General features: G+C 46.4%; 1 protein-coding gene across 7 annotated transcripts in view; it reads left to right on the top strand.

The window, feature by feature from the left end:
* Positions 1–27,200, top strand: part of LRRK1 (leucine rich repeat kinase 1) — a 74,930-nt gene that overhangs the window by 35,947 nt on the left and 11,783 nt on the right. For all 7 annotated transcript variants that reach the window (XM_085588957.1, XM_085588958.1, XM_021552572.4 and 4 more), the window contains 18 exons: positions 645–721; positions 3,897–4,026; positions 4,561–4,673; positions 5,717–5,931; positions 7,905–8,069; positions 9,994–10,166; positions 12,097–12,217; positions 12,459–12,618; positions 13,218–13,494; positions 16,445–16,616; positions 17,978–18,141; positions 19,287–19,426; positions 20,850–21,099; positions 22,532–22,698; positions 23,770–23,967; positions 24,622–24,899; positions 25,081–25,275; positions 26,049–26,200. In XM_085588957.1, the coding sequence (XP_085445083.1) occupies positions 645–721; positions 3,897–4,026; positions 4,561–4,673; positions 5,717–5,931; positions 7,905–8,069; positions 9,994–10,166; positions 12,097–12,217; positions 12,459–12,618; positions 13,218–13,494; positions 16,445–16,616; positions 17,978–18,141; positions 19,287–19,426; positions 20,850–21,099; positions 22,532–22,698; positions 23,770–23,967; positions 24,622–24,899; positions 25,081–25,275; positions 26,049–26,200 (3,147 nt within the window). The remainder of the gene's footprint in view (positions 1–644; positions 722–3,896; positions 4,027–4,560; positions 4,674–5,716; positions 5,932–7,904; positions 8,070–9,993; positions 10,167–12,096; positions 12,218–12,458; positions 12,619–13,217; positions 13,495–16,444; positions 16,617–17,977; positions 18,142–19,286; positions 19,427–20,849; positions 21,100–22,531; positions 22,699–23,769; positions 23,968–24,621; positions 24,900–25,080; positions 25,276–26,048; positions 26,201–27,200) is intronic.

Consider the following 27,200-nt stretch of genomic DNA (forward strand, 5'->3'; position numbering starts at 1 on the left):
TAAAGAATTCTGTGATTCTAAGACTGATGTTAATAAGCTCATCCAGTAAATGAGTGATGTTCTTCTGTTTAGAAATTCCAGTAGGGATGTTTAACATAGAGAGTTAAAGGTCCTTTATCATGTCCAAAATTGCACTGAATTGTGTCATGCTGATATCTTCTCATTTGGGTGCCTGTCCAACATAGTTTTTGGAGTCCTTAGGAGTTTCTGTGCCACTTGCAAAAGACAAATTACCACTTTTTGAATGTCCCAGTGCATTTCCAAAGTCATGCTGGTTGGTCATGTTCTCCTTGACTCCTGGGGAAGGCGGGCAGTGGCAGCAGGTCGGTTCTCCAGCGCTTCTGGTGAAACTCCTTCAATTTGCTGTTTGACAACCACTTAACCCTGACACCCATAAAGCCAGGGGTCAAGTGCTCCTGCCCTGGGAGCTGGGAGCACTGCCTTGAGGAGCTCTGTTGATTTGCCAGGAGAAAACCACAGGGCTGGACAAGTGGAAGTCTGATTGCACAGCAGGTTTCAATCCCATCTCTCCAGAGCAGGTGGGATCGTGTGAGAGCTGTGAGCATGGTCAGGCTCTTCCCCATGTAGCTCAGCACCTTTCCGAGATCTTTTCCCCATGAGTCCTTGTTTTCTTTGACCCACAGGAGTGATGAGGGGTTTAAAACGAAGAGGATCCCCTTTTTCACCACAAAGAACAGGGTGCGTGGTGGCCCCGAGGCAGGTAAGGCAATGCCAGGTGAGCAGGAATCTGCAGTTTGGCTGGAGGAAAAGCAGAGTAGAGTCCTCTGCAATTTAAAGTGCAACTACATTTCATTAAGAGGAAATATGTTCAGATAAAATGTTTCTAAAGAAATTATGCAGCTGGTTGATCCCACCAATATAGAAAGATGGAGTGAAACCTGTTTCTTTTGCTCCTTCATGAAGATTATGCCTTTTAGCCAGAGCATTAAGTGGCATATTGAAAGGAAATTAATCCATAATTATCCCTTTGACTCTTAGGATTGTTTTTGATGCTTTGTAAATGGCACATTTTCCCCTGCCTGTGATTTGTACCCTCAGTTTGGGGCAGAGCTGATGAAATGCACGTGAAATCCCAGAGAGAACAAAGGGATATCAGAAGATACTGCACTGCTTCCTGCTCTCTGTGGGATTCATCTGCATTTCTTTTGTTTGTTGTTTTATTTTAAAGCACTTGGGGAGTTTTCTCATTCTGGCTGCCTGCAGAATGCCTGGCTCTAAGCATTCCTTGCCAGTCACAGAGTGAGACAGAGCCAGCATCACATCCCAGCAGCCCTCGACTGCTGGTGGGAGGAAGAGGCCCTCCTGCAGCAAATCCTTCCCTCAGTTCCCCTGAAAACTGTGCCTGAGGTGAAATTGGTAAATGAACCATGTGCAGCCATAGCTGCAGGTTCAGGCTGCAGATCCTCACCTCCAGCTGGCTGCTCTGGGAGGCAGAGGCTCTACCTGGACCTCTGGCCAGGCTGATCCTGCCTCATTTTCCTGTCCATGGCAGTGGAGGCTGCTGTGCTGAGTGAGGTGTGTTGCCCCTCGAGGGGGAGAAGAGTTTGGTCTGTGCTGTTTCACAGGCAGGAAATGGAAATAGAAATGCTGTGACATTGTTGGACTATGGAACAACTGGAAAAGGAGTCTGAACCTTATGGATCTGTGGAGTCTGACATATCCTCAGAGCTTTGCTGTGAAGTGCTGCAACAGCGTTTCCCAGAGAGGAGAAAAGGGCAGGAGCAGCAGGTGAAGGCAGCTGAAACCAGCTCTAAAAGGGAATTGCTGTCCTAATGAATATCTCTATGTGATACAGACACAGCATAACCCCCTGCAGAAAGCAGAAGAGGATGGGCTCTGCGTCAGTGACATTTGAACAGCCACTTTGCACCCTGGTGCAATCTGGAGATGCCTCAGGTGGCCTCAGGTAGCAGGGGGCACAGAGTAGCCCACCTGGCTGGTGCCATGGATGAGCAGCCACAGAGACAGAGCAAAGCCAGCTCATCCTTCTCTCTCTGTTCCTGTGCCAAGTGTAGCTTGGTGAGACGAGAGGATGTGGCCAAGAATTTAAACATCAAGAGAAAACAGGAGCTGGAGTACATCAGCTGCTCACAGAAGTCTCCTGGTGAGATGGGGGTGGACAGGTTTTCATATGATTTACCAACAAAGCTGTTTACTGAAGTCTAGGTTATTTAAAGAGAATAATTTATGGTGCTTGCAATACTTGATTGATAAGTCTCAGAATAACTTCTTGCACATGCATGTTGGTAGCGTTTATTCGTCCAAAAATACATTTTCAAGATGGGATTTTTTTTAATTTTTCTACAGTTCTCTAAAAGAAAATTTGAGCTGAAGCCAGAGAAATCATAAATAACTCATGAATAAATAATTACAATTCATAAACACCTCGAGCTTGCTTCCAATATAGTACACTCCTTTCCACCTGGGACTCTTTGGTGAATTCAGAGTATTGCTGCTATTTTAGGAGTTTGCTCCTACATGTCCAAGAGGGCTAAATCTGTCTGTGCCCAGGTACCTACTGAAGAGCAACAATGCAAAGTTTAAGTCCAGCGATGAGCCAGAAAGGAAGTGAGTTGTATCCATGAATAAGCCTGCTGTTCTCCTAAAATAATCCCAAAGATGATTTTTTAATTTGAAAACTCAAAAGGCAGACTGTGACACTGCCCACACCAGGCAGTCCTGTCAGGTATATGAAACACCCCTGCAGACTGTGGGACTCTCATCTTGCTCCTTTTCTGATCACAGCTCAGGCTGCAAGTGGTGTTATTATAAGAACTGGGGAGTTTTCTCCTGAGAAAACCTCTTCCAGTTTTTTTTTCCTCTTTTTGACTAAGTCTAATTACAGTTCCTCACGTCTTCTTTGTAAAGAAAGATTTTGGTGGAAGTGGAACTGTCCCATCTCTCAGGAAGGAAGAGTCTTGCATCTCAGGGAGTTGCTTTGATTGACCATAGAGGCAGCAGATGGTGCTGGTTGTATTTTCCTATTCAGACTCAAAACCTGCCTGGTTTTCCTTCATTTCAGGATGCTCTTTGGTAGGTAAATGTGACACCCTCAATACAGCAACACAGTCCATGGCAGCTTTTTGTGCTGCTATCCCAGGTGCCATTTCTGGAGTGAATTGGTGCTCTTTGGGACTTGAAGAACTTCCCTTTGTTTGAACCTCTCCAGCAGCAGCAACTCAGCCATGCAGTTGATGCTCTTACTGCTTTGGTTTCTCTCAAAATACACAAGATGCTCCTCAGGCATGGAGGAAGTTCCCTGAGTCCTTCTATCTAAAATAAAACAGAGGAACAAACACCAACATGTTTTAGAGACAGCATAGATCAGTCTCTCATCTCCAGTTTGGGTTTTCTTCCCTGTTGTTACTGACTTTGATCCACCATAAATTACTGTGGGATGCAGCATGGGGGCCTGAACATAAATTCTGACTGGCTTTTCTCAGGTAATATGGAAAAAAAAAACACATTGAGAAGTGGGTGTGGCCTTTCAGTGCCATTTTGAGACCCAGTTGTGCCCATGGGATGCTCTCTCAGTGCCAGCTGTTAGGCTGCAATAGGGGCAGTCCACAGGGTGTTACCACTCATCCCCAGAGCTGTTTTGGCAGGCTTGGAGTTCCTCCCTCAGCACCCCATAAGTCCTGGACACTGTCACCTTCTAGCACTGTGACTTTAGGACGTTGAGATGTGAACATTGGTGTTTCATTGTCACTGACAGCCATTTGCTTTTCTGCTCTTGCTTGCTGGTGGCTCCTGCCAATGGACATGACCTCATGTCCTGCCCACAAAGTTCAGGTGAAGCTCTTGGTTCAGAGCCTTGATGCCTGTTTTGTTGTTTCTTTTTTAAAAGGTGCATTTTGTTTCCTGTCTCGTTCCAGGTCCTTTTTTGGAGTTTCCAGCATTTCTGAGCGATTCTCTGGAGGTTCTTTATCTGAATGACAATCAGCTGGACTCTGTCCCACAGTCTGTTTGCCTCCTGAAAGGTTTAACAGAGCTTTATTTAGGAAAGTAAGTCCATGTCCTGGAAAATCTTTGCAGTGTTATTTCCATGTTGTTTTAGTGACCAGTCTTCTGTGGAGCCCCACCCCTGATGTCCAGCACTTTTGAAGTCAGAAAGCTGGAAATAGTCAGCCCCTTGTTAGAGCTGTGCCCATGGTTTGCTTTAGATAAGGAGGAGGCTGGTCTTTTGAGTTAGGGAAGATGATCTAATGCTTTGAACACAGGCCTGGGAATCTAATGTGCCTCTAGTTCATTCTGGCTTTCTGCTGTCAGTTTCTGTAGTGCTACATTCAATAACTCATCATTTTTGCCTTTATTTCCTCAACTATCCAGCAAAGATGATTGCATTTGTCTGCCTCAGAGGATAAATTGAGGTTATACATCACTTTTAGGATGGAAATTGCTATTAAAGTGCTGAGTAGTCTTATTAAAATGTTAATGGAAGATTTCTGCAAGGATAGAATAGTGTAATCTGAGAGTCCGTGAGAGCAGCTACTTACACACAAAGCCTGGTTGTTGGTAGATTTATTTGTTTTTGTACAGTAACCCTGGTATCCGAGAGCTTCCTCCAGAACTTGGACAGCTGGCTAATCTCTGGCAGCTGGATATCGAGGAACTAAATATCAGTAATGTTCCTGCAGAGATCAGAAAAGAGGGTAAGGCCAATACTGTGTATTCTTTATTAAATTGATTGAATGTGCAATAAAATCTCTTCCTTTTAATGGTCAAGAGCAGGAACAGAGAGTGAATGCCTGAGCCCTCATGGGGTTAACTGGAATTGCACAGGGAAACCTACTCGTATTTACAAATTTGATTATCAGTGCTAAGCTCTGGCTGTAATGGTCAATTTAAGGCAGATCACAATTTAAAATTATGACTTATAAATGCAGTGTTTCATTTGCAGTATGCATAAATTCTGTGGCTTGCTTCCTGAATGTGGATATTTTAGGATATTTAGATGGTCTCTCTAAAGACTGAAGTGTTTAGGATGAGCAGTCACAGTCCCATTGAAGTGACTTTATTGTGAACTGCTAGGTTTTTGGATCTATTACAGTGCTGTCTCTTTTTCTTTTTTTTTTCTTTTTTGCATTTTAATCAGAAAATCCTGTGGGAGCAAAGTTATTAGGAATTATTCCTGCTCCAGCAGTATACTGTTGAAACCTCAATCTCACTTTAACTGGAAACATAAAAGCAGAGGGAAAAACTGAGTATTTTCCAATACTGAATTAGTATTTTATGTTTCCTTTCAGCTTCTGAAGCACAGGAGCCCCAGCATTTGTTTCTCCTTACAGTGCTCCATTGTGGAGCCTCCGAGCAGTGACCTTTTCCTGGGGTCTCTGTCTCAGGTCTGTGTGCTGGAGGTTTCTTTGTTTATTCTCAGCCCACAGCCAGACCGCAGGGGAAGCATGAGTTGACAGGCACGGTGTGTGTGTGTGGGGTGGGGTCGGTGCTGTGCCTGGGTGCTGGTGGCTGCAGTGCCCACCACGTTCTGTGCCTGGGTGCTAGTGGCTGCAGTGCCCACCCCGTTCTGTGTCTGGGTGCTAGTGGCTGCAGTGCCCACCCCGTTCTGTGCCTGGGTGCTGGTGGCTGCAGTGCCCACCCCATTCTGTCCCTGGGTGCTGGTGGCTGCAGTGCCCACCACGTTCTGTGCCTGGGTGCTGGTGGCTGCAGTGCCCACCCCGTTCTGTGCCGCTCGCAGGCCCCAAGACGGTGCTGGCGTATTTACGGGCGCAGCTGCGGCGCGCCGAGAAGTGCAAGCTGATGAAGATGATCGTCATCGGCCCCCCCCGGCAGGGCAAGTCCACGCTGGTGGAGATCCTGCAGACAGGGAAGGTGCCCCAGATGATGCACAGCGATGCCACCATCCGCACAACCAAGTGGGAGCTCCCCAAGCCCGTGGGGCACAAGGCAAAGGTGAAAAGCGGTCGGAGATCTGCAGGACTGGTGGGATGTGGGAGCCCTGCGGGGTCCGTGCGGGCTGAAATTTGAAATTGTCCTTTTGCAAAGAGCAGTTTCCATTGCCTCGCCAGTAGGATGTGGTTTTAGACCCGTTGCAATTCTGTTTTGTTTCCAGCTGGTACTAGAGGGCAGTTCTGTTTTCCTGACTGTATTCTGAAGAGAGCTGTGTGTTGGCTAGGCTGAAATTCTGGCTCTCCTGCCTCAAGCAGACACTAATTTTGACAGCGTGCTTTAAGTCACCTTCTCTGCAGCAGCTTGTGCTTTCATTTGGGACATCAGTACCTAAAGCTGGACTTTGTTGGTACCAGACCTGTCCTAGGTGAGGGATAAGGGTAGAAGGTGTGATGCAGGGATGTCTAAGGCATATCTTAAACACCCAGATCTCAGGTGGCTCATTCATGGAGTGTGTCATACTGAACTCATTTGGAGAGCTGATTTAATCCAAGCATTTGTAGGTGGCCCTGTCCACTGCCTGCAGAGTAGCCCAGGGATTAGAGGTTGCAGAATTCATCCTGAGGTCTTGTCAGAGCTGAGGGGTGGCAAACACATCACTCCCCTTTCCCAGATGAGAGCAATGACCACCAGACTGTTTTGGAAAGGGGAGAGGAGCCTGCTGTGTTCAGCTGTTCCACAGCAAAGAGTGCAAGGCTAGAGACAGAAAGAAAAGAGCAACACAGGCTGACTCCTTGAAGGGTAGAATTTGGTGGGAGAAGGGATTTGTGCATTTTGTGTTGAAGAGTAATTGAATAAAAGTGTAGACAGCACCAGGGACCTGGAGTGGAATCAAGACAATGAACAGGCTTTTATCCCTATCTCCGAGTCTGTCTGTCCACACACACACTCACAGCTGAAGGTCTTTTGGATGAACAAAGCAGTCCTTGTCCTGGTTAGAGCTTGGTTTCAACAATATGGAAGTTCTTCCAGCTGTTTTTGGGAGACTTCACACAGATTGCATAGAATCAGAGCCCTGCTGAGATACTGAGCTCCTGGCTGAAATCTCATAGGGTAACTTCCACGTGGGATCAGTCAGGACCTGGCCCCAGTCCCCTGAACAGAGCCCACTGGGTGTTATGTGATGCTCTGAGGATGGTGGCTGGAGGAGGGTTTGGTTTTGTGTTCAGTCTCAGGGTTTTTGACTCTCCAGGGCCAAGTGATTTAGGGACAGAACTTCCCAGGTGTGCAGGTACTTCCTGCTTGCAGCTGGGAGCCTGAATAGCATTGAAGCAGAGAGCCAGGCTCCCTCTTACTGCTGTCATGGGGCTGCACAGAGGAATGGGTGCAGGGATACTGGGAAGAGAGCCAGAACTGGAGAGGCCTCCATTTAAGCATTCCCCCAGAAATCAGTGAGTCTGATTCACAGCAACTGTGATTCTGGCCCATCTCTGGCGTGGCACAGACGTCAGAAGCCTGGGAGCAACATGTAGGAGGTGCTTATGGAAGGCCTGTGAAGCTTCCCATCTCCTGAGCATCTCCCTTCTGCTTGGCTCAGCTCGGTCTGAGCTCAGTGGAAGTGATTTCAGCAGGGGTTTCCTGTTCCCCACAGCAGTGGCAGATAAGCAGCTTCAGTGGTCTTGTGGAGTATGGCACAGGCAAGGATGAAACAGTTTTTATTACAGATGCAGGGAAATGAAGGGCTCAGAATGAGATCCTTGTTTGGACTGGAGAATCCACAGCATTAACTGGAGTTTTACCAGCATCAAGGGCACCTCTATCGTTTTAGCAGCAAGTAATTAGTCTTGATTTCCTGTGGGGAAGTGGTAGCCATGCTTAACAATTGCTTGTTGATTTATCTTTCCTGGAGGCACAATTAGGACATTGAACCCCTTCTTGTGTCATACATTATGCAGGCGTAGGTTTATACTTCAGCTATTATCTCCCAGTGATTTACTGCCACGGTTTGATTTGAACACTTCTCTTTGTCTAAGTAGGTTGATTCAGTGGAGTTCAATGTCTGGGATATTGGAGGCCCAGCAAGCATGTCTACAGTCAATCAGTGTTTCTTCACAGACAAAGCATTGTACATAGTGGTCTGGAACTTGGCACTGGGGGAAGAAGCTGTGGCAAACTTACAGTTCTGGTTGCTGAACATTGAGGTAAGAAGTCACTGGTGGGCTCTGGGATATCTATTTATCAAGTAGCAGCTCAGCACACAGATATGTGATATTGCAGATTCTTTTTGCTCTGCTTTTAAAAGCTCCCCAAGCTATGAATTTTGCACAGCATTTGGAATTCATTTTCCATTACGCTGTAGGCGTATCGCTATATTTAATGGTTTAAATTTATCATTTGCTTTGTTCTCCCTCACACACAGCAGAGAACGAAACAAAAGCTGATTTATAAACCCTTGCTAAGTAAGGCTGAACATACTTATTTTGGAATTAGTGTTTGACCACACTGTGCTCCAAGGGGGGTTTGAAGCATTTTCTTTCTTGTGTGGGTTAGACGCACATTAGTCTTGAGGTTATATTTTTTAACACTTTAGATTCAGGTAAGCTGGAGGGTATTTCCAAAACAGCTCTCATTTAGACTCACAGCTGATTAATTGCTGTGGATTGATTTTTCCAACACCATGTTCATAATTGCCTGTAACTCTTTATGATTTGATAATTATTTTAACATTAAATGCACAAAAATGTGTGCCTCTCGAAAAACAAACATCTTGTAATTATCAAAATATTAATGGTCAGCAGCAATCAAAAACCCAAACCAGGTAACAAAGCTGAAAGGAAAATTATTATATTTCAAAAACGCATGTTGTGTCCTTAATACATTACAGCAAGCACATAGTAACATCAGGAAAAATGCACAGAAATATGATCATGATGGTTAAAAGAAGGGAAAAGTGCACAGAGCTTTATGTAGGCATGATGGGGAAAGGAGAAAACCATAAAAGAGTCTTTGTTCGTGATCCTTTACAATAGAATTGGGAGAGAACAAGTGAAATTGTAGTTTGAAGCGAACAATGGGAAGTATCTTAAACACACTGGATGGCTAACCTATAGAATTTGCTGGAAATAAAGTGTGCTGGGGTTACCAGAAATTGGAAAGACAAACTGGTGAATGAAAACTCCATCAGTTAATTCTGAGATACTCCCTTGTGCTGAGGAAGTCAGTGAGCTGCAGGCTACTGAGTACTGGGAGAACACACCAGGGAACATCTTTCCATCCTGCCCTGTGCCTGTGCTCTCCATCAGCCTCCAGCAGCAGCCAGGGGGCTGGCTCCATACTGGGCCAGGGGGCCCTTTGGTGTGGCTTGGTGCAGCCACCACTCCTGGGCTTGTTCGGTGTCACTCAGGTTGGGAGAGTTCAGTGGGCATCACAGGAGGGAAATGGATGTCTGCAAAGAAGGAAATCTTTCTGCCTCTGAGTATTCTTCTGTGGTCAAAGTCATTTGGATGGGCAAATGATCCCTGCTTAATCCCTGTGCAATCCCATTGTATTTGGCAACATTTTCCCTGAGATCTGGATACCTTCCAGGGTCGTAAAACACTCATGGAAGGGTTGGAAGAAACCACAAGATCACTAAATCAATTCCTTTGCTCTGATTCAGGATTAAGTAGATTGAGACTTTTCTAGAAGTTTATCTCATCTCGCTATGTACCTCCAGTGAAAAAGTTTGTGTGACTTCCCCAGGTATCCATTCCAGATCAGCCTTTTTCAGGATGTCAGATCTTCTGGCTGCAGGTTAAGTTAACTTTGGGCAGACATGGTTCCCTTCATTTTACTGACTCACAGCAACTCCCTTTGTGTTAAACCATGATGTAAAAACCCAAAGGGACAGTCTCCTGCTCTGCAGTAGCAGCAGATGATTGAGCCATGCTCTGCAGAACTTCTGTAATACCCAGATCACTCGTAGCTGTTGTCAAGCTGCCATGACAGGTTGCCTTTATTCTATAAATATGCATATGTATTCCATTTTATTAATATGTATGACTCCCTCCTCTTAAATACTACACTTTTCACCTGTCCTCACTGATGTAATCTGGATGAGATCACTGCCGGTGTTTTCTCTTGCAGGCCAAGGCTCCAAACTCCGTGGTGCTGGTGGTAGGAACACACCTTGATTTGATTGAAACGAAATTCCGTGTGGAGAGGATAGCAACCCTGAGGGCCTATGTCCTGGCTCTGTGTCGCTCTCCCTCTGGATCCAGAGCAACTGGCTTCCCAGATATCACCTTCAAGCACCTGCAGTGAGTACTTGTGCCTTTGTGAAGTTCAGTCACTTACTCTTTGTTTTATGACATTTTAGTGATTTTGAGATACTTGATCTCCTTGGCAACGGAACCAATTTAGAGACTCGTCAGCATTGCATTTCATCTATTTTTGACTGAGATAATATATTATAATGGGAGAGAAGGTCAGTGTTGCTCAGGGGGTTGATGATGAGTCTGAGAGCTGGAAGCTCTAAAGTCATGACCTTGACCAGCCTGTTTACTGCTTCCCCTTCACTCAGGTTTCTCCCTGTTCAATGGTGACACATTAGTCACAAGGAGAGAAGGTGCAGATTGACTAATTAATGCTGTGAGAGCGTGACTGTCACAGGGAGGGTGCCAGGGCCATTGCTGAGGGGAGGCTGTGGGTGGTACCTGACATGGAAACATGGCTCACGTGGCTGAGCAAGGAGGGGTCAGTCCCCTGAGCCCCTGGCAGTCCAAACCTGTCCCATCCATCTCCAGGTGTCACAACAGAGGGCTGGGGCTGCCTGGGAGGTGTGTGTCACTCAGGCCACACAGTGTCTGACACTGCTCCAAGAGAATGCCCTTGGGAAGAGGAGGCTGCTCCAGCTTGGAACAGAGTGTGCCTGTGAGCCAGGAGGTGAACGTGGATGCAGCAGGCTGGCACCAAACAATGTAAAAGTAACTGCCTGGGGCAAGAGCAGGTGGCAGCTGGCAAGTGAGGAAGGGCACTGTGATGTCCCCAGCACTCCCCATCTGCTGCCTGGCAAAGGCATCAGCTGACCTCCCACACACTGCTCTGCAGGCACTGTCAGGCATCCCAGCCAGCTCTTCCCCATTAGAAGAAGCACCAGGGGCCCACTGTGAGGCTCAAAGACTCACCATGAGAAGGAGAAAACTTTGTTTGTGTCACCTCAAGCCTCTTTTGCTGTCACTTCAGAGCATCACAACACAATCTCGATCATTCTTTCTCAAGGGAACTTTCTTTCACCCTGACAGGCATCCTGAACATTTCTCTTCACCTTCCTTTTCCCTTGCATTTTTTCCTAGCCTGATTTAAGACCTCCTTCCTCCTGTGCCTCTCCACACCCCATCATCCACCTGGAATAAGCATGGTATTAAGCTCTGGGGCTGGAGGAGTGAAATCCTTCTGTGGGTGACCCTGGGTGCTTCTGTAAGTGGTCAGGGTCAACCAGCATCCCAGTGAGCTGCACACTTCCCAGCACCATGCAGGGCTGAGGTTTAAGATAAAGCATATTTTCATTAAAGAAGGATTTTCTGTCTGCCATGGGAACATGTGTAGGATCAGTTAGAAAGACCCTTTGTTGGGGAAAGTGGAACAGAGCTGTTCTTTTCCAGCCCACAAAAAGCTTAAAACTAGTAGGAGTTGAAGAGAGCAGGTTTTTAGCTGTTGAAGAGATAATGAAGGCCAGCTTTTAGGATTTAAGCATCAATTCCCAGATTGCAGGATCCAGCTGATCAAGGACCGGAATGAGGGTGGAAAAGGTGTCTGGTAGTCATCATCCTGCCTCTTTGATCTGGGGCAGGGAGGACTGAACTTGACTCCAGAGGCTGCTGGGGCACAGAACTTTCCTCCTCCCCACAGCCCCTTGCAGGATGTGTGTGGCTCAGGAGGGACAGAGGGGGATGATTTTGGTCTGGCTGCCAGGGATGTCCCCAGACATCCCAGTGCACAGGGGGACAGCAGTGCAGGGAGTGAAGCAAGCAGAGCAGAGGTTGGGCTAATACAGATGTGGCCTGATACATCTTTTCCAGGCGACTCTGTGTGTTTTCTCTAAAGTATTCTAAAAATACTCACTGACAGCCTTCCTCCCATTCAGCTGACACAGGAAATTTAAAGTCAGTGATAAGAGAAAGTGAGCCTGGAAAGGAAGCCAGTGTGCTGATAAGGATTGATAACCTTCCCCTTGCATGACTTTTGCAGTGAGCTCTCGTGTAAGACTCTGGAAGGCCTCGAGGGACTGCGGCAGCTGATTTTTCACGTCACCTGCAACATGAAGGATGTTGGCAGCTCAATTTGCTCCCAGAAACTTGCAGGGAGATTGGTGAGAACTGAACTGTCTTGGTGATCCTTACCAAAGCAGGGATTTTGGGAGGCTTGGGAGGTGAGCTTTGGGAGTTATTGACAGAGTAAGGGATTGATGCAGGAGCCACGTGAATATTTAAAATGGCAGTCTGGCTCTGGGAGAAGACAGCACTAAAAGATCCCTGTGGAAGGAAGATGTCAGCCAGTTCATACCTTACTGGCTGATCCTGATCCTGCTGGTTTTCTCACATGGCTTGCAGATACCAAGGAGTTACCTCAGCCTCCAAGAAGCTGTCCTTGCAGAACAGCATAGAAGAAGTCAGAATGATGATGTGCAATATTTAACAGACAGACAAATAGAGCTGATGATCGAGCAAACACCTGGAAATGATATCAAAGACTATGAAGACTTGCAAACTGGTAGGTCAGAGCAGACCAGTAGTTTCTTGGAAATTAATATGTATGTCCAATTGAAACATTCCACAAATAGTAAATGCAAATTACACCAGAAGTGACTTTGGAAATTGGTAAGATATAAAATTAGTAGTGGAACTTTGGGGACAGGACTGGGAATTTTCTAAGGTTGTCTGAGGTTACTGATTTAATTTAGTGTGGGGTTTTTTTTTTGTTTTTTTTTTTTAACAAGCTGTGTCTCATTTCTAGTCTGTGTAGAGTCAGGATTGCCATAGTTTCAAGTCTGGCTTCTCTGTAGGACCCCAAATTTGTGATCTTTATGGAGGCCTTGCTCTGCAGGAGGCAGAGAGAGCCTTGCCTTGTGAGGATGGCAGGAGGAGGGTGAAGGGGAGGTGTCATGGGAACAGAAATACTGGCTGTGAAGAAGTGAGATATGGGTTTTACAAGTGGAGTGTCAGATAGCAGCACTCCTCAGATAGATGTTACTCTCTTAGCTTGGCTGCATGCTGGATGTATCTGGAATGCATAAAACTGCACAAACTGCCTCATAGTCTTACATGGTTTCCTGGTCTATTGCTAACCCCCAGTTCTTTACTTTTTTGCAGCCATTAATTTTCTCATAGAAACAGGGACACTGCTGCACTTCCCAGACACGAGCCATGGCCTGAGGAACCTCTACTTCCTTGACCCTGTCTGGCTCTCAGAGTGTCTACAGAGGATTTTCAACATCAAGAGCTCCAAGTCTGTAGCTAAGAATGGAGTCATCAGAGCAGAGGACCTCAGGATGCTGCTGGTTGGGACAGGTTTCACCGAGCAGACTGAAGAGCAGTACTTCCAGTTCTTGGCCAAGTTTGAGATTGCCCTGCCTGTGGCCAATAACAGGTATGTTGATAATGAGAGAGATTTATTCAGCTTGGAGAAGAATGGCCATTTAGTCAGTGTATATTAACAGGCTTTGCCACTCTTAAGTGGTTGTCTTGACAGGTTGAGAAGATATCTGAGGGCATTCAGCAGTGTCATGGAACACACCCATCCCTTGGGGCTGTGTTTCCTGAACTGAGCATCCTCTGGGCCAAACCAGCCCGTGTGAAAGCTTTCCCAGAGCAGTCTTTGTCCAGTGGGTGCATTGAGGCTGTGACAGGCTCAGCCACCAGCCCAGAGGGGCAGAGACACCGCTGGGGATGTGGCCACGAGCAGGTGGAAGCTGTAGGGGCTCAGCCGGCGCAGCTGCGGCTGGGAGAGGATGTGAGGCCACAGCTGCCAGGCCTGAAATATAGATGGGCTGAAATTGCCTGTTTCCAGTGAAGGATTCTCGCTTCAGTGTAGCAGAAAACTTTGAGTAATTAATACTTGTGTCAGCCCTGAAAGCAGCAGCATTTTATTCCTGGTGAAATTGGGAAAGCATAGCTGCAGCAACAATGTGATTTACTTGATTTTTAACCTCAATAGGTGTTGATCAATAGTTTTCCTAGAAATGGTCTAAGAAACCTCATTCTCTTTAAATGTTAATGAGTCCTCCTCCCCTCTGCCCCCCAGTCCCTTTTCCTCTGGGCAGAGTTCCCTGCAATTTTTCTCTCTCCCATCTGCTTGGCGACAGCCCTGTTGTTGGGCTAGCGGTGAGACCAGAGCTGTGTTGCACTTTTGATGTGGCATTTGCATTTCACTTCCTTGCCCTTGCAGGACAGCGCGGCTGCATCGCCCTGAGCCTCTGGGGAGCTCTGAATGCCAGCACAAGTGCAGCATTCTCTGTGCTGTCATTATGTCTGTCACTTATCCAGTCCCGGATGCCAACAAATTTTCTCAGGCTTAACACAGATAAAGCAGCAATGTTTCTGCTCAGTCCAAAATGCCTTTTGGACTCCTTGTCGCTATCTGCCATTTTTCACCAGGGCAATTATATTGTCTGTGCCTTGGGAGCAAGGAAACGGCTTTTTCATGGCCTGCCCAATGTTTTTCTGAGCAATCCAAGCCACATTAGCAGAATATTCTTCCCACTGACGGGCTGTAGCTATAGCAGGTTGGATTAATTTAATGTACTAGCCAGACACAGAGCAGTTATTTGTTACTGTGCTGCTGCAATTATTGTCTAGATTGCCAGATAGGGTTTCTGTGCAGTCAGTAGAGAAAGCAGCTGCCAGTTTTTGTTCTGAAAGGGTAGATGGGGGCATGTTTCACATATTTTCAAAATTTGCATTGGCTGTTCTTCAAGAGCGTAGAATCACCATCTGTGTTATAATCCACTAGATAGTTGTGGCCCAGAAGGGCCTCATTGGCCCTTCTTATACTCCTAGACCTTTTCTTGGATGTGCTGGAGAAAATTTATTGGCTGTCTGATGATGCATCCACTACGTTTATAGAGCAAGAAGTTTTAGTTTGTTGCACTCTGCTTTTCTGCCTAAGGTGCATGTAACTTAACTGTGTTCTGCTTCTTAAAATACACTTAAAAGCATGACCATTCTTACTGGAGTTTATAATTGAAACTTTTGCCAGTTTTACATTCCACAGATGTTTCATGGAACAGATAATTTGATCATGTAATATGTCATCACGTGTGACTCATGGAGAGAGCTGTTGTCTAATGATGGCCGTTTTTTCTGAGCTGATATTTCAGATTTTACAGAATCCTGCAGCTGCTAGAGAGAAAACATGAGAGGCTTTAAAGCAGTGGATTCTGACCCAGCATTAGTTCTGGTTGTGTTGAGTCTCTGCCAGTGTTATTTTGGTCAGGTCTCTTGGCCATGTGCCTTGTTGCTGTCGTTGTGCCCATCAACGATGAGCCCCAGATGCCAACGCATTTTCTCAGGCCCAGCACTGATAAAACAGCAGTGTGTTTGCTTATAAGCAAATAACATTTTAGATTGTACAGGTGTCCTGGGATGTGTTTGGTACAGAAGAGTATCACTGACAGGAGATTTACTGGCAAGTTTTGAAAGCCATAAGCTCATGGTTTTCAAAACAGCTGCAGTGTTCCAGGACGTTTAACTTCTCAAATATGAAAGATCAGGACAAATGAATATTCTGGGATTACTGGGAAATCTGAAAATAATTTGAAAACATTGTGGTCCCCTACACCAGTATAACTCTGCTACTGCTGACTGGTCAGGCACAGATAACATCAAGTCTCCTTCACACTTGGGCAAAGTACCTAGCAATCTGATTGCAGACGAATCTGAGCTAGACAAGTGATTTCTCTGCTGGCAATAGCCTGGCAAAGTGAGCACTTGCTCTGGAGGTTTGTCAGGGATGTGACAGGGATCCATCAGCTGCAGGATGGAGCTGCAGGATGGAGCTGCAGGAATCCCTGTCATGCTGACCCATGAGGTGCTTTCATTCTGGGGCTGGGTTGAGGCAGAGCAGCCCAGTCCCTGCAGCCTGAAACTCCTTTCCTCCCACTTCTGGGCTTCCAGAACCTGAGCTGCTGGAGTTTGTTTTTGCACTGATCTCCTGTTCCACAGCTCTTAATTCCCTGCTTACTACCAGGGCAGAATAGTACCAAAAAAATGAGTCTCAACATCACAGCTGTTCTAATGACTCTTATATTTTAATGCATTTAATTTGTGAGTATACAAATGCTCATTACATCAATTTTAGCCCTTTCCAATAGCCCTGGCTGAATTATGTAATGTCTGTTTTGCCTCTGCTTGCTTTCATAGTGTAAATTAATTTCTCCATGTATTGCTGCAGCATTTTAGTCTAAAAGCTTTTTTATATGCAGTAGGCTGTGCCATTAAAAATCTCTTTGGAGACTGAATCGCCCTATTATCTGCTAACAATGTACTCACTGTTAAAAGCTGTAGCTAGAATCTGAGCTGTTGAACTTGATGTGTTTCAGCTACCTCCTCCCACATCTGCTTCCTACCAAGCCAGCGTTAGATATCCACGGGCTCTGCCACCAGACCGCAAACACGGTCCAGAGGGTCTTCAAGATGAGTTTTGTCCCCGTTGGCTTTTGGCAAAGGTTCATAGCCCGGATGTTAATTAGCCTGGCAGAGATGGACCTCCAGGTAGGTTACTGTGTCTGTCTGCAAACAAAAGCAGACAGCTGAAGGGGTTCAGTGTGAGTGGGATGTCTCTTCACATCCCGCTCGCTTCTGACACAGACTTCAGTACCATTATTTGAGTAAAATGGGAGAGACGAGGCTCTGCACTGAAAGTCTGATTCTGTTTTTGCAGTAGGTGTCATTGAGAATGACACATTGGCACTGGGGGAGAAAAGTTGAGTTCTTCACAGCCTCTTTATAACGTGATCCCCTGGAAGGTCTCAGTTCCTCCAGCATCTTCCAATTACAAGTAATTGGAGTTCTGCCTGTGGCTCTTGTCCATGACCATTCCACCAGGGCAGACTCCCTCACGCCTTTGCCAGAGGAGATCTGGAATAGCTCCAGCAAAGGCAAATATCTGAATCTCTATGGGTTTAAATGGGAAGAAAATTACATGACTGTTGCCTTAATGAGGCACCCCATTAGTGCAAGTGCAATAAGTGACATTAAGCTTCTGAGAGCTCAGTGAATTTTGATGTTGTTGCAGATGTGTTTGCAGCAGTTTCTATCTGAAACTGTAATAAATATCTGCAAAATATTTATAGTACTGTTCTGGTATCTTCTTAGCAGCTCTCCATTAAACTGTGGTCTGTCAGTGATGTGCAAAACATGGAAAACATGATACCTGTTTTTGGAACGTCCTCTGTATTCCAGGCTTCTCAAGCCATTTAATAACTTTACCTCTTTTAATGGGCTGTCTTGGCAACCCCTTGCTTACATCCTCCTGGGCACTACATAATCCTAGAGCACCTTTCCTAGGGGCTTCATCCAGTCCTCATGAAGGGAGTGGAAAGGATGCCAGGCGTCAGACCTGTCTGCAGGCAAATAAATGTTGGAGCAATGAGTCCAGCGGAGTCCTGCAGATTAACTTCTTGGTTTTAAAACAGAAATACATTTTGCTGGTTTGAAGTGTCTTGGAGAAGAGCCATCTTCCTCCCACTAAAACAGGTGGAAAAGTTAACTCTCTGCATTGAGGGCAGACTTCATCATTCACTAGAACATTTAGTGCTTTAGGTTTATAAGACTTTTGTGAATGTAGAATAAATACAGCAAATGTCACAGTTATAGAATTAGTTTTATGCACTGATATGAAATTGTTCTTTTTTGAGTGGCATGAAAAATATTTCCACTGTGGAAAAATCAATTTTACCACATGTATTTCCATTCCATCACAAAATTTTATATGAGCAGAAGTCACTTTTACTGGAAAAGGTACAACAGCACCTGTGAAAAAGAAATTACTTTCTTGCCTGATTAAAACAGGCAAAACTCACATCCTTACGAGAAATTTCAGCACAATTTTCATGCTTTTCTGGTTGTTTCAGCTCTTTGAAAACAAGAAGAACACGAAGACAAGAAACAAAAAGGTGACCATCTACAGCTTCACAGGCACCCAAAGGAACCGCTGCAGCACGTTCCGAGTCAAAAGGACTCACACTGTTTACTGGCAGGAAGGTCTGTTCGTTACCTTTGATGGAGGCTATCTTAGGTAATTTGTGTTCATAATGCAGCATGTGTGACAGGGGACTAATAGAGTGTATGAGACACATCAGCTGAATGGAGATGAATGGGCCTGACCCAGGCTGTGGGCTCACTCATCAGAAGAGGAGGCTCTTCTATTGGACATAACTCATCTGGTAACAACTGCTGACAGAAATGACAAATAACTGATTATTTGGCAAGTCTGAATGTATCAACCTTATCTGTTGTTGCAGCCACGAACTGGAAGAGGCCTGAGAACAGAAAGTGAAATTCAGAGTAGGGCTCTGGCAGCTTACAATTGTGCATTTTCACATGCAAAGATTTCCTTACCTCAATGAATTTTCCACTGAATCTTAAAACTTCACCACTTTGTGGCAGTAATCCAGGTCAATGGAGGTGCTTCTGTGCAGCAGGGATTGTGGACAAATGCCTCAACCTGGCCAAGGCAGAATGTCTGCTGGCTGCAAGCCTGGGGAAAACCTCCTGTCCATGTTGTTTCACAAATGCAGACATTTAAGACGTTTGCTCCTTCAGTCCCTGGCAGGACTGTGAGGAACCATTGGTGCTGTTGCATGGTTGGAGGCCAGAAGGAAACAGTGACCTTCCCAAGTTTCCAAGCTCAGTAGAGACTTGAACCCAGACACTGCAAACCACAGGCTGGAATCCTGAATTCTGGACTGTGGTAGTGGTCATGCTGTTAGCTCCCTATGTATTTCAGGGAGTTGAACTTCCATGGGAATTGTGCAAAAATTATGTTCATAAACTTTTCCTAACGGTTTCTGGAAATATCATTATTATTCCACTGGAATTTTATTACTGATTTTACAACTCCCAACCTGCCATCATTCTGTATAGGGCATTTCTGTCAAAGCTCTCATACTCAGCTTGCTTAGGCCACAGTTTTCCCTAGGCCTGACCTTCTATAGCAGTTACCCTTTGTGAGGAACTGGCATTTCTGTGCAATTCTCTTCTGAAACTCATTTTCAGAACAGACTGAGTTGAAAATCACCGTCGAAGCTAGATTGCTTTGTGTTTCGATGACTCATGATCTGTGTTTATTATGTAACTCAGGTCTCTTGCCAGAAAGAAAGTTTGTTGACACTGATACTTCAGAAAAGCTTCACAGGTCTATCTTTTGGCTTTCTCACACAGTGTTGAGTCTTCTGATGTGAACTGGAAAAAGAAAAAAAGTGGTGGAATTAAAATAATTTCCCAGTCAGAAGCGAGAGACTTTTCAGCCATGGCATTCATCACAGATCATGTCAACTCTTTGATAGACCAGTGGTTCCCTGGTAAGAGAAAAGCTGTAATTTTCTGTGCAGTGTTCCATCTTTTCAACAGAGGGTTCTTTGACAGAGCTCTCCAGGTGCACAGTATTGTGTGTTAATTGAAGACCCCTCAGGCTCTGACAGTCTCAAGCCAATAACGTTTGATAAAAGCTAATAAACCTGCAGACAGATCAAGATTAGTTGCCAACACCCTTTGCTCTAGACATTGTGTCTTCCAGTCTGTCACAGGTGAAACATTGCAGTTCAAACAGGACCTGCAGGAGTTCAAGAGATTCATCCAGTGCTTGTATCAGGGCTAGGGTTTGGCCTAAACTGCTTGGTGCTGTCCCTTGAACTCATTTTGGCATCAGCTGGGATGAGGATTTGCCCATCATTTCTAACTTTCTATGTGTTACAAAATTCTGATATGAGAGGCTTAAGTGAATGTGGTACCAAGGACTCCATGCCAAGGTAACTTCCTTGACTCCTGCAGCTGCTTTTCCTGTGCTCAGCACAGATCCTGCTGTTACCCAGCAGGCTCTTTGCAGCCCCAATACTCTTTGTTTGAAACCAAAACAAAATCTGAAGTGCTCTTTGTCGTCCTACCCTGGTCTAGAAAGCAGTGCCAAAGTCTCTTAATTGGAGGCTCTGTAGAGGAAACAGTGGTGCACTCTCACATACTCACATTCTACATGTTCTAAAGATAAAATAACATTTTATTTGCCTTTGGATTAAAATAATGCTAAAGTTAATCAGTGAAGCTTGAGAAGAGCCACGACTTCAAAGGCTTCAGCCTGTGTTCACCCTAATTGTGGGGATTTAACAGAACCCGTCACCACAAAATCTCTCTGTAATTATGGGAAAGGTGTGAACCTCCCAAAGGCTTAATCATGGTAGAACCCACATTTCTCTTGGAGGGGCTGAGCACCTTGCCCATGAGGGACCCCACAGGGCCTGTGTTCCCAGCCTGGGTGCTGCAGGTGAGTGCTGAGCTGCGGTGGTGTGTCACACTGAGCTCCGTGTGCTGTGCCTGCCAGCCTGCTCCCAGCCCCATTCCCACCTCAAGCCACCTGGCAGTTTGCAGTCTGGGCAGAGACAGATACACCCAGCAAGCAGAAGGGTCTCTCCAATGCTTTATTCATACACTGATAATTCTTGCTAGTCCTGAGTACATTTGCCTCGCAAGCCTGTGCATTACCTGTGACCAGAGCAGGGTGAGTGCTGGGTTTTGTCCACAGCCCTGTCTCCCCAGCACTGTCCTGTCTACGTTGCAAAGCTATTTTCTATTCCAGTCAGTACCCTGCAGCAAACTGCTGCTGTGTGAGCGTGACCATTTCCAGCCGGCGGGTCCAGGTCGTGCTGCGGACACTGGAATGCACTCGGAGCTGTTGTTCCCTCTCAGCTGGCGTGGATGACGTTGTTTCCTGTTTGTTTGCTCTCTCTGAAGCCCTCACAGCCATGGAGAGCGATGGCACGTTGCTGATGGAGCAGTATGTGCCCTGCCACATCTGTGCAGCTGCCAGGCCGGAGCAGCGCGAGGGCGGCGAGAGGGCGGAGGACGCGCAGTACTTCAACATGGAGGATTGTGTCCTGACCGCCATCGAGCTGGACTACATCACCTGTCCTAACCACCCTGACATCCCTGTGTCGCTCCAAGAGCTGGTCCCAGAGCTTTTCATGACCGATTTTCCTGCCAGGTAACGTGTGATAGCCTTTGGTTGAGTTTCAGTGTACCTGTGTGATTTGGTTGGGCCCTTTTCCCGAGTCGCCTCTGCCAGAGGGACGTGCTGACCACAGGAAATAAATCCATCTGCTCTCAATCTGTGCTCTGGCAGCTCATCCTGAGCTGCACCCCTGGTGTTCAGCAGCTTGCTTAGACAATATCTGTGTGCTGACCGAGTCATCACACCAGGGGTCCTTTGAGATCACTGTGGTGCAATGTGAAAGTCCCTTTTTAAAGCCACAGCTGTCCTGCATTGCCCAGAACTCTGGCCAGGACTTTCTGTAGTTGGAGCCTTTCTGGATCCCACAAAAGGAGATTTTAATGTGGCAAAACAAAAAAGAAGTGCTGCTGCATCACAAAATTGGCACTGAAATGGCCTTAATTTTGTAGGGCCTGTAGGTGGGTGAGTTTATGGACACCACAGGGGGACTCACACTGAGCTGGGGTTCCTGCTCAGCTTTGGACTGCTGGATATGTTGGGTGTGTGGCAGGCCTGAACAGCTGAAGGAACTCTTCCCTACCCACTGCAGCACTGCCAAATCTTTAAGCTGCTTAAGTGCATTCCCAGATGGGCTCAGTCTTACACCCCTCATTACTTGATGTGCAGAGCAGGAGACCTGAGAGCAGGCAGGACAGGAGAGCAGTGTCCCCTTTGGCTCCTGCTCTCTCAGACCTCTGAGTGCCCAATGCAGGACCTCTAGACCAGGTCCTGTTGGCTGCTGTCAGAGCTCTCTGTGCTCTCACTGGCCCCTGTTGCTTTGTTGGGGTAATTCTTTCTGGGCAAACACCCCATCAGCTCATCACACCAGTCCTCCTCACACTGTTATCTCCTGCAGATTTATTTGGCAGGTGCAAGGTGAGTGGAGATGTTTGAAGTGTGAACAGCTGTAAAAGTAGTCTCTGGGAGAGTGGGGAAATGATGAATTGCAGCCTGGGAACACTAAGCTGATTTGAATAATCAGGTTTCAGAATGTGGGGCTGTTCATAAACATCCTGTCCTGCCTCGGTGGAAAAAAGAGGAACAGGAGGTAAATGAAGCAAAAAAGAAAATCATTAATACAGATAAATAGTACAAGTATCAGTATCTGTGTCATCTGCTTGGAAAAGGAGTGTACATGCTTTCCAGATCTGTCTGATTCTTGTGGGTTAAATTAGTAAAAAGCTTCTTTGTGCTTCTTTTTGTGCTTCTTTGCTCAAATTACTTTTTTTCTGTGGGAAATCTGTTGCACAACGTGAGCCAGCATGGATTTGCACTGAGATGACCAAGGTAGTTCAGGTGGTCCAGTCCTCTTGGTAGATAAGGCAAGAACCTATTAGGCATTTGTGAAAATGGAAATCACATTAAAAACATTAATTTGCTATTTCTTTGAAACTTTAATTAAAAACCCCCAATTTCTGTTTGGCAGACTGTTCCTGGAAAATAGCAAACTGGAATGCAGTGAAAATGAAAACAACGTTCTTGGCCAGGGTGGAAGTGGAACTGTTATATATCGGGCACGATACCAAGGAAAACCAGTGGCTGTGAAGAGATTTCAGATTAAAAAATGCAAGGGTTCTCCCACTTCAGCTGCAGGTACAGTGCACACATTTGGTGTCAGGAATTTGGGAATCTGCAGTCTGGGATCCCAAGCTAAGACCAAAGAGTCAGCAAAGTGCTGACAGCACCTGATTAAACACAGCATGGAAATAGATAGCAAAACTGATGGGTTTCAGTGGAGGAGGAGGATGCATCTGAGAGTTCTTCATGAGTAATGATGAAGGTCACTGGCACTGCAGGAGGCTTCTCTCCTGCAGATCAGAGGTTGGATTTACAGGGTGCCAAGACAGAGCCCTTGATTGGGAAGGGGGGTGAGATTTCAACTCCTGTTCCCATGCTATTTGGCCATGAGAAGTGTGGGTTTGCTTGGGTTTGCATTGTGAGTCCCCTCCTCTGAATTAGTGTTTTACCAACTCTGTGCCAGTGGTTGGAGGAAGCAAACTGGGAATCCTTCTGAGCCCACCAGCTTCTCCAGGCAGGGATGGGCTCTCCTGTGGAGCCCAGCTTTGCAGCAGAGCCTCAGTCCATGCACAGAGGAAAGGAGAAAGTGCCTCACATTCCTCATTTTTGTCAGGGGAGGATGTGGTGAATCCCTGAGCTGTGAGGGAGGCCAGCTGCTGTCTCAGTGACAAATCACCTTCGGGAAGAGCCAACCTGCCTGAGCAGCCTGTGGTGTGCAGTGGCAGCAGGACCATTACTGTGATGAGTGTCTCTTCTGGCAAGGAAGCTGGGAAACTGTAGGGAAGAGCCCTTCCAGCAAAGGGTCTGCAGTGGGCCATCGACACAGATTCCCTGCTGGGAGCACGGGTTTTCCAAAGTCATCCAGGGGATATGTGAGAACAGCATGTGCCAGACACACCCCTGAGCCTGGTGTTTAAGGACCAAGAGAGCTTTTGCTTTCTGAGGCACCAGACAGATCCTGCGTATAGCCAGTGTCTCTTAGTGGCTCATACATCAGCATAAGGATTCAACTTAAAGCCTTGCTGTCGACATAATCCCACCAGCTGCCTTCCTCCTGCAGCCCTCCCTCAGTGATCACCTCCAAAGAGTTTGTGACTCATTTCCTGAGCTGGGCAATGACAAGGGGAGGATTGTGTCTCTTGCCAGATACCATGCTGAAGCACCTGCGGGCCATGGATGCCATGAAGAACTTCTCGGAGTTCCGTCAGGAAGCCAGCATGCTGCACTCCCTGCAGCACCCCTGCATCGTGTCCCTCATAGGCATCAGCATCCACCCGCTCTGCTTTGCCCTGGAGCTGGCCCCGCTGGGCAGCCTCACCACTGTCCTGGCTGAGAACTCCAAAGGTAAAGCCAGGCTCTGCCCCCACCCCTCTCCCACTGACACATGGGCAGTGGTGTTTAAATTACTGCTTGATTTGCTGGAGGGGATTTTTTTTTTTTCCACACTAAGGGAAGTGGGAGGGATGGAATTGTTCTTGTATTGTGCTTTTGGGAGCCTAGTAAAAATTGATGCTCTGGATTCTCAGAACTACTTTGGAGACCTGGATTTTCAATTTCTCCGCACATTATTATGGAGTGCATCTCTCTTCAGTGCTGCATGGATGGTGCTGTGGTTTTCCCCCTGCAGATGGGTGTTTGGTACTCTAAATTATCATTATCTGTATTGCTGTCATTGTCAAATGAACAACACTAATTCCAAGATAAGTTGAAGCCATCTGACCCTCTTGGCACCTTGGCTTCATGTCAACTTTCAGTCAAACGCTAATTTTCACCAGAAGATTTAGTGGCCTAGAAGTGAAAGGGTTTAAAAAAAGAATCTAATAGGACTGTCAGACACGTACAGTAACATAAACAGTGTCATTTCAAATGGTGCCACTGAGTGATGTTTCAAAAGGTTGTCAGTTTTTGCTCTGGAGTTAAAAAGAGAAGGAGAGAGGGGGAAGAAGAAGCAGTTATGGCAATGACAGGAGCTGGAGACGGGCTGTTCCTTTGTGCCAGGGTCCTCCTTTGTGCCACTGGGACACATGCTGACACACAAAATAGCCTACCAGATCGCCACAGGCCTGGCCTACCTGCACAAGAAGAACATCATCTTCTGCGACCTCAAGTCGGACAATATCTTGGTGTGGTCCCTGGACGTCAGGGAGCACGTCAACATCAAGCTCTCCGACTACGGCATCTCGCGGCAGTCGTTCCACGAGGGCGCGCTGGGCGTGGAGGGCACGCCGGGCTACCAGGCCCCCGAGATCCGGCCCCGCATCGTCTACGACGAGAAGGTGACTGGGGGGATCTGTGGGGCAGCCCTGTGGTGGCACTGGGGGCTGGCACCATCCTGTGGCTCAGTTCCCTTCTCCTTGCGTGGGGGCTGGCACTGGCTTTTCCACTGTGGCCTGCCTTGCTCTCCTCTCCGCCCACCAACGGAGCCTTGCCTTGATTTTCCCTCTGTTTCTGGTCTAGGTGGACATGTTCTCCTATGGGATGGTCCTGTACGAGCTGCTCTCGGGGCAGCGGCCTGTGCTGGGACAACACCAGCTCCAGATTGCAAAGAAGCTGTCCAAAGGGATCCGTCCTGTCCTCGGGCAGCCCGAGGAGGTGCAGCTCTACAGGTTGCAGGCTCTCATGATGGAGTGTTGGGACACTAAGCCAGAGAAGGTACAAGACCACCCTCCTGAGCTGTGTTCTCTGAGCTGGTTGCCCCTCTTTGTGCAGGAGGGCTGAGCTTGCTCCTGGTGCAGCACAGCAGCTCCATTGCCCATTTATCCCTCCTGCTGATTTGGCCCAGAATTTCTGTTGACTTAAATGTGAGTTTTATGAATGGAATGATGACAGATTTGTGGCCTTAAACATCTGTGGTGGTTAGAAGGTCCCTTGATGTCGGTGGCAGTTAGGCCGCTGATTTCACCAGGGCAAGACATTACCCATAATTTCTAGAAACATCTCCAGTGTCATGCTGTGAGTACAACTACAAAGACTTAAAAATCCCAAAGATTATAAAAGGAGGTATGAGGAAGAAAAAGCTTCAAAGTGCAAGAAAAGGATTATGCCGCGTTACATTCTTCATTAATTTCAGTTGGTGTTTTAGAGCTGCTGTCCTTCAAACAAAGGTCAGCCTGACTCTCAAATATCTACACAATCATGCAATGGGTCAGCTTCCAAAATTCGTAAGCCTGAAGAAATGAATCAGTAAAATGTGTAAGAGAATGACAGACCAATCTTTAATAAATAATCATAGAATCAGAAAATGGTTTGGGTTGGAAGGAACCTTAGATATAATCCAGTTCCAGAGACACCTAGCCTGTGCTTGTGCTTGGGATTGCCCTGATCCAGGTGCAAGACCTTGTGCTTGGCCCTGTTGAACCTCCTGTTTATTGTGGTTCTCCTGTTTCATGCTGTGTGATGTGCCTTTCTCTTTTCCTTCCCCTCAGCGTCCCCTGGCCATCTCTGTGGTGGGGCAGATGAAAGATCCAACCTTTGCAACGTTTATGTACCTGCTGCCCTGTGGGAAGCAGTCTTCCTTCTTCTGCTCCCCGGGGCAGGAGTACACGGTGGTGCTCTGGGATGGGAAGGAGGACACCAGGTGAGACAGCTCACATAAGCAATTCCTTTTTTTTTCTTTTTCCTTTTTAATCCTTCAGCATCTTCACTTCTGCCTCTGGGAGGGAGGTAAAGAAGGTGAAAGTGAACTTGGATGAACGCCAAGAATACAGTGAACACTGTTTTCCCAAACTCTTTTAATTGGGAACAGTGGTTGCTTTATAAAGGATATTTAATGAGCTTAACTCTGCTTCAGTTAATATGGGGAGAAGATTAGGGCAGTGTAATGATTCACACACACAGGATGAAGCATTTGCACATGAGAACAGACGTGTTCTGCCTTTCCTAATGAGGCCATTTAACACTAAACCCTTCCTAATTGAAGCTGCAGTTCTATCTCTCTTCTGCAAAGCAATTAAGCACATGCTTAAATCCTATTGCAATCATCGGGAGTTAACCACATGCCTGGAGCTGTGTGTGCATCCAAGTGTGCACTGCCAGTAAAATGTGTTCTGGACTGAAGGCATGTGCTTAAAATGTTATTAAATTGTGACTGAGGTGATGGCATTTTGCTCAGTCACATGTGACCTTCAGCTAGTTTAGGTTCATTTTTATGGATGCTGCTGATTTTTATAGCCTCAGTCTTATTTGGAAACATGCACAAACTGATCTAAATTTTATATTAATATGTTCATTATTTTTAACTATTACGCTAATGGGAAAGGCACGTGATTTGTTGCTCAACTATTTGATTTGCCATTTGTGGTCCTTGGTCAGTTGTTCAGTGCAAGCAGTGTAACTTTTCCTGCTGAACTGGTGAAGCACATGGCACTCCCAGATGTATTTTGAATACATGGATGTTGTCCAAATATTCACAGCAATATATCTCAGTGAATCTGCTTCCTGACTGGACAATCCACTTGCTGGAAACTGCTGAATAACAAGTTTACTCACATGTGACAGATTTCAGGATGTGTAATTGCTTGTGCCACAGTTGGTAAAACATCTGGGACTCACAGATGTGGTTGTGAATATCCAGTTAT

This window comes from Lonchura striata, chromosome 10, assembly GCF_050655825.1.
Source record: "Lonchura striata isolate lonStrDom1 chromosome 10, ASM5065582v1, whole genome shotgun sequence".
NCBI lineage: Eukaryota > Metazoa > Chordata > Aves > Passeriformes > Estrildidae > Lonchura > Lonchura striata.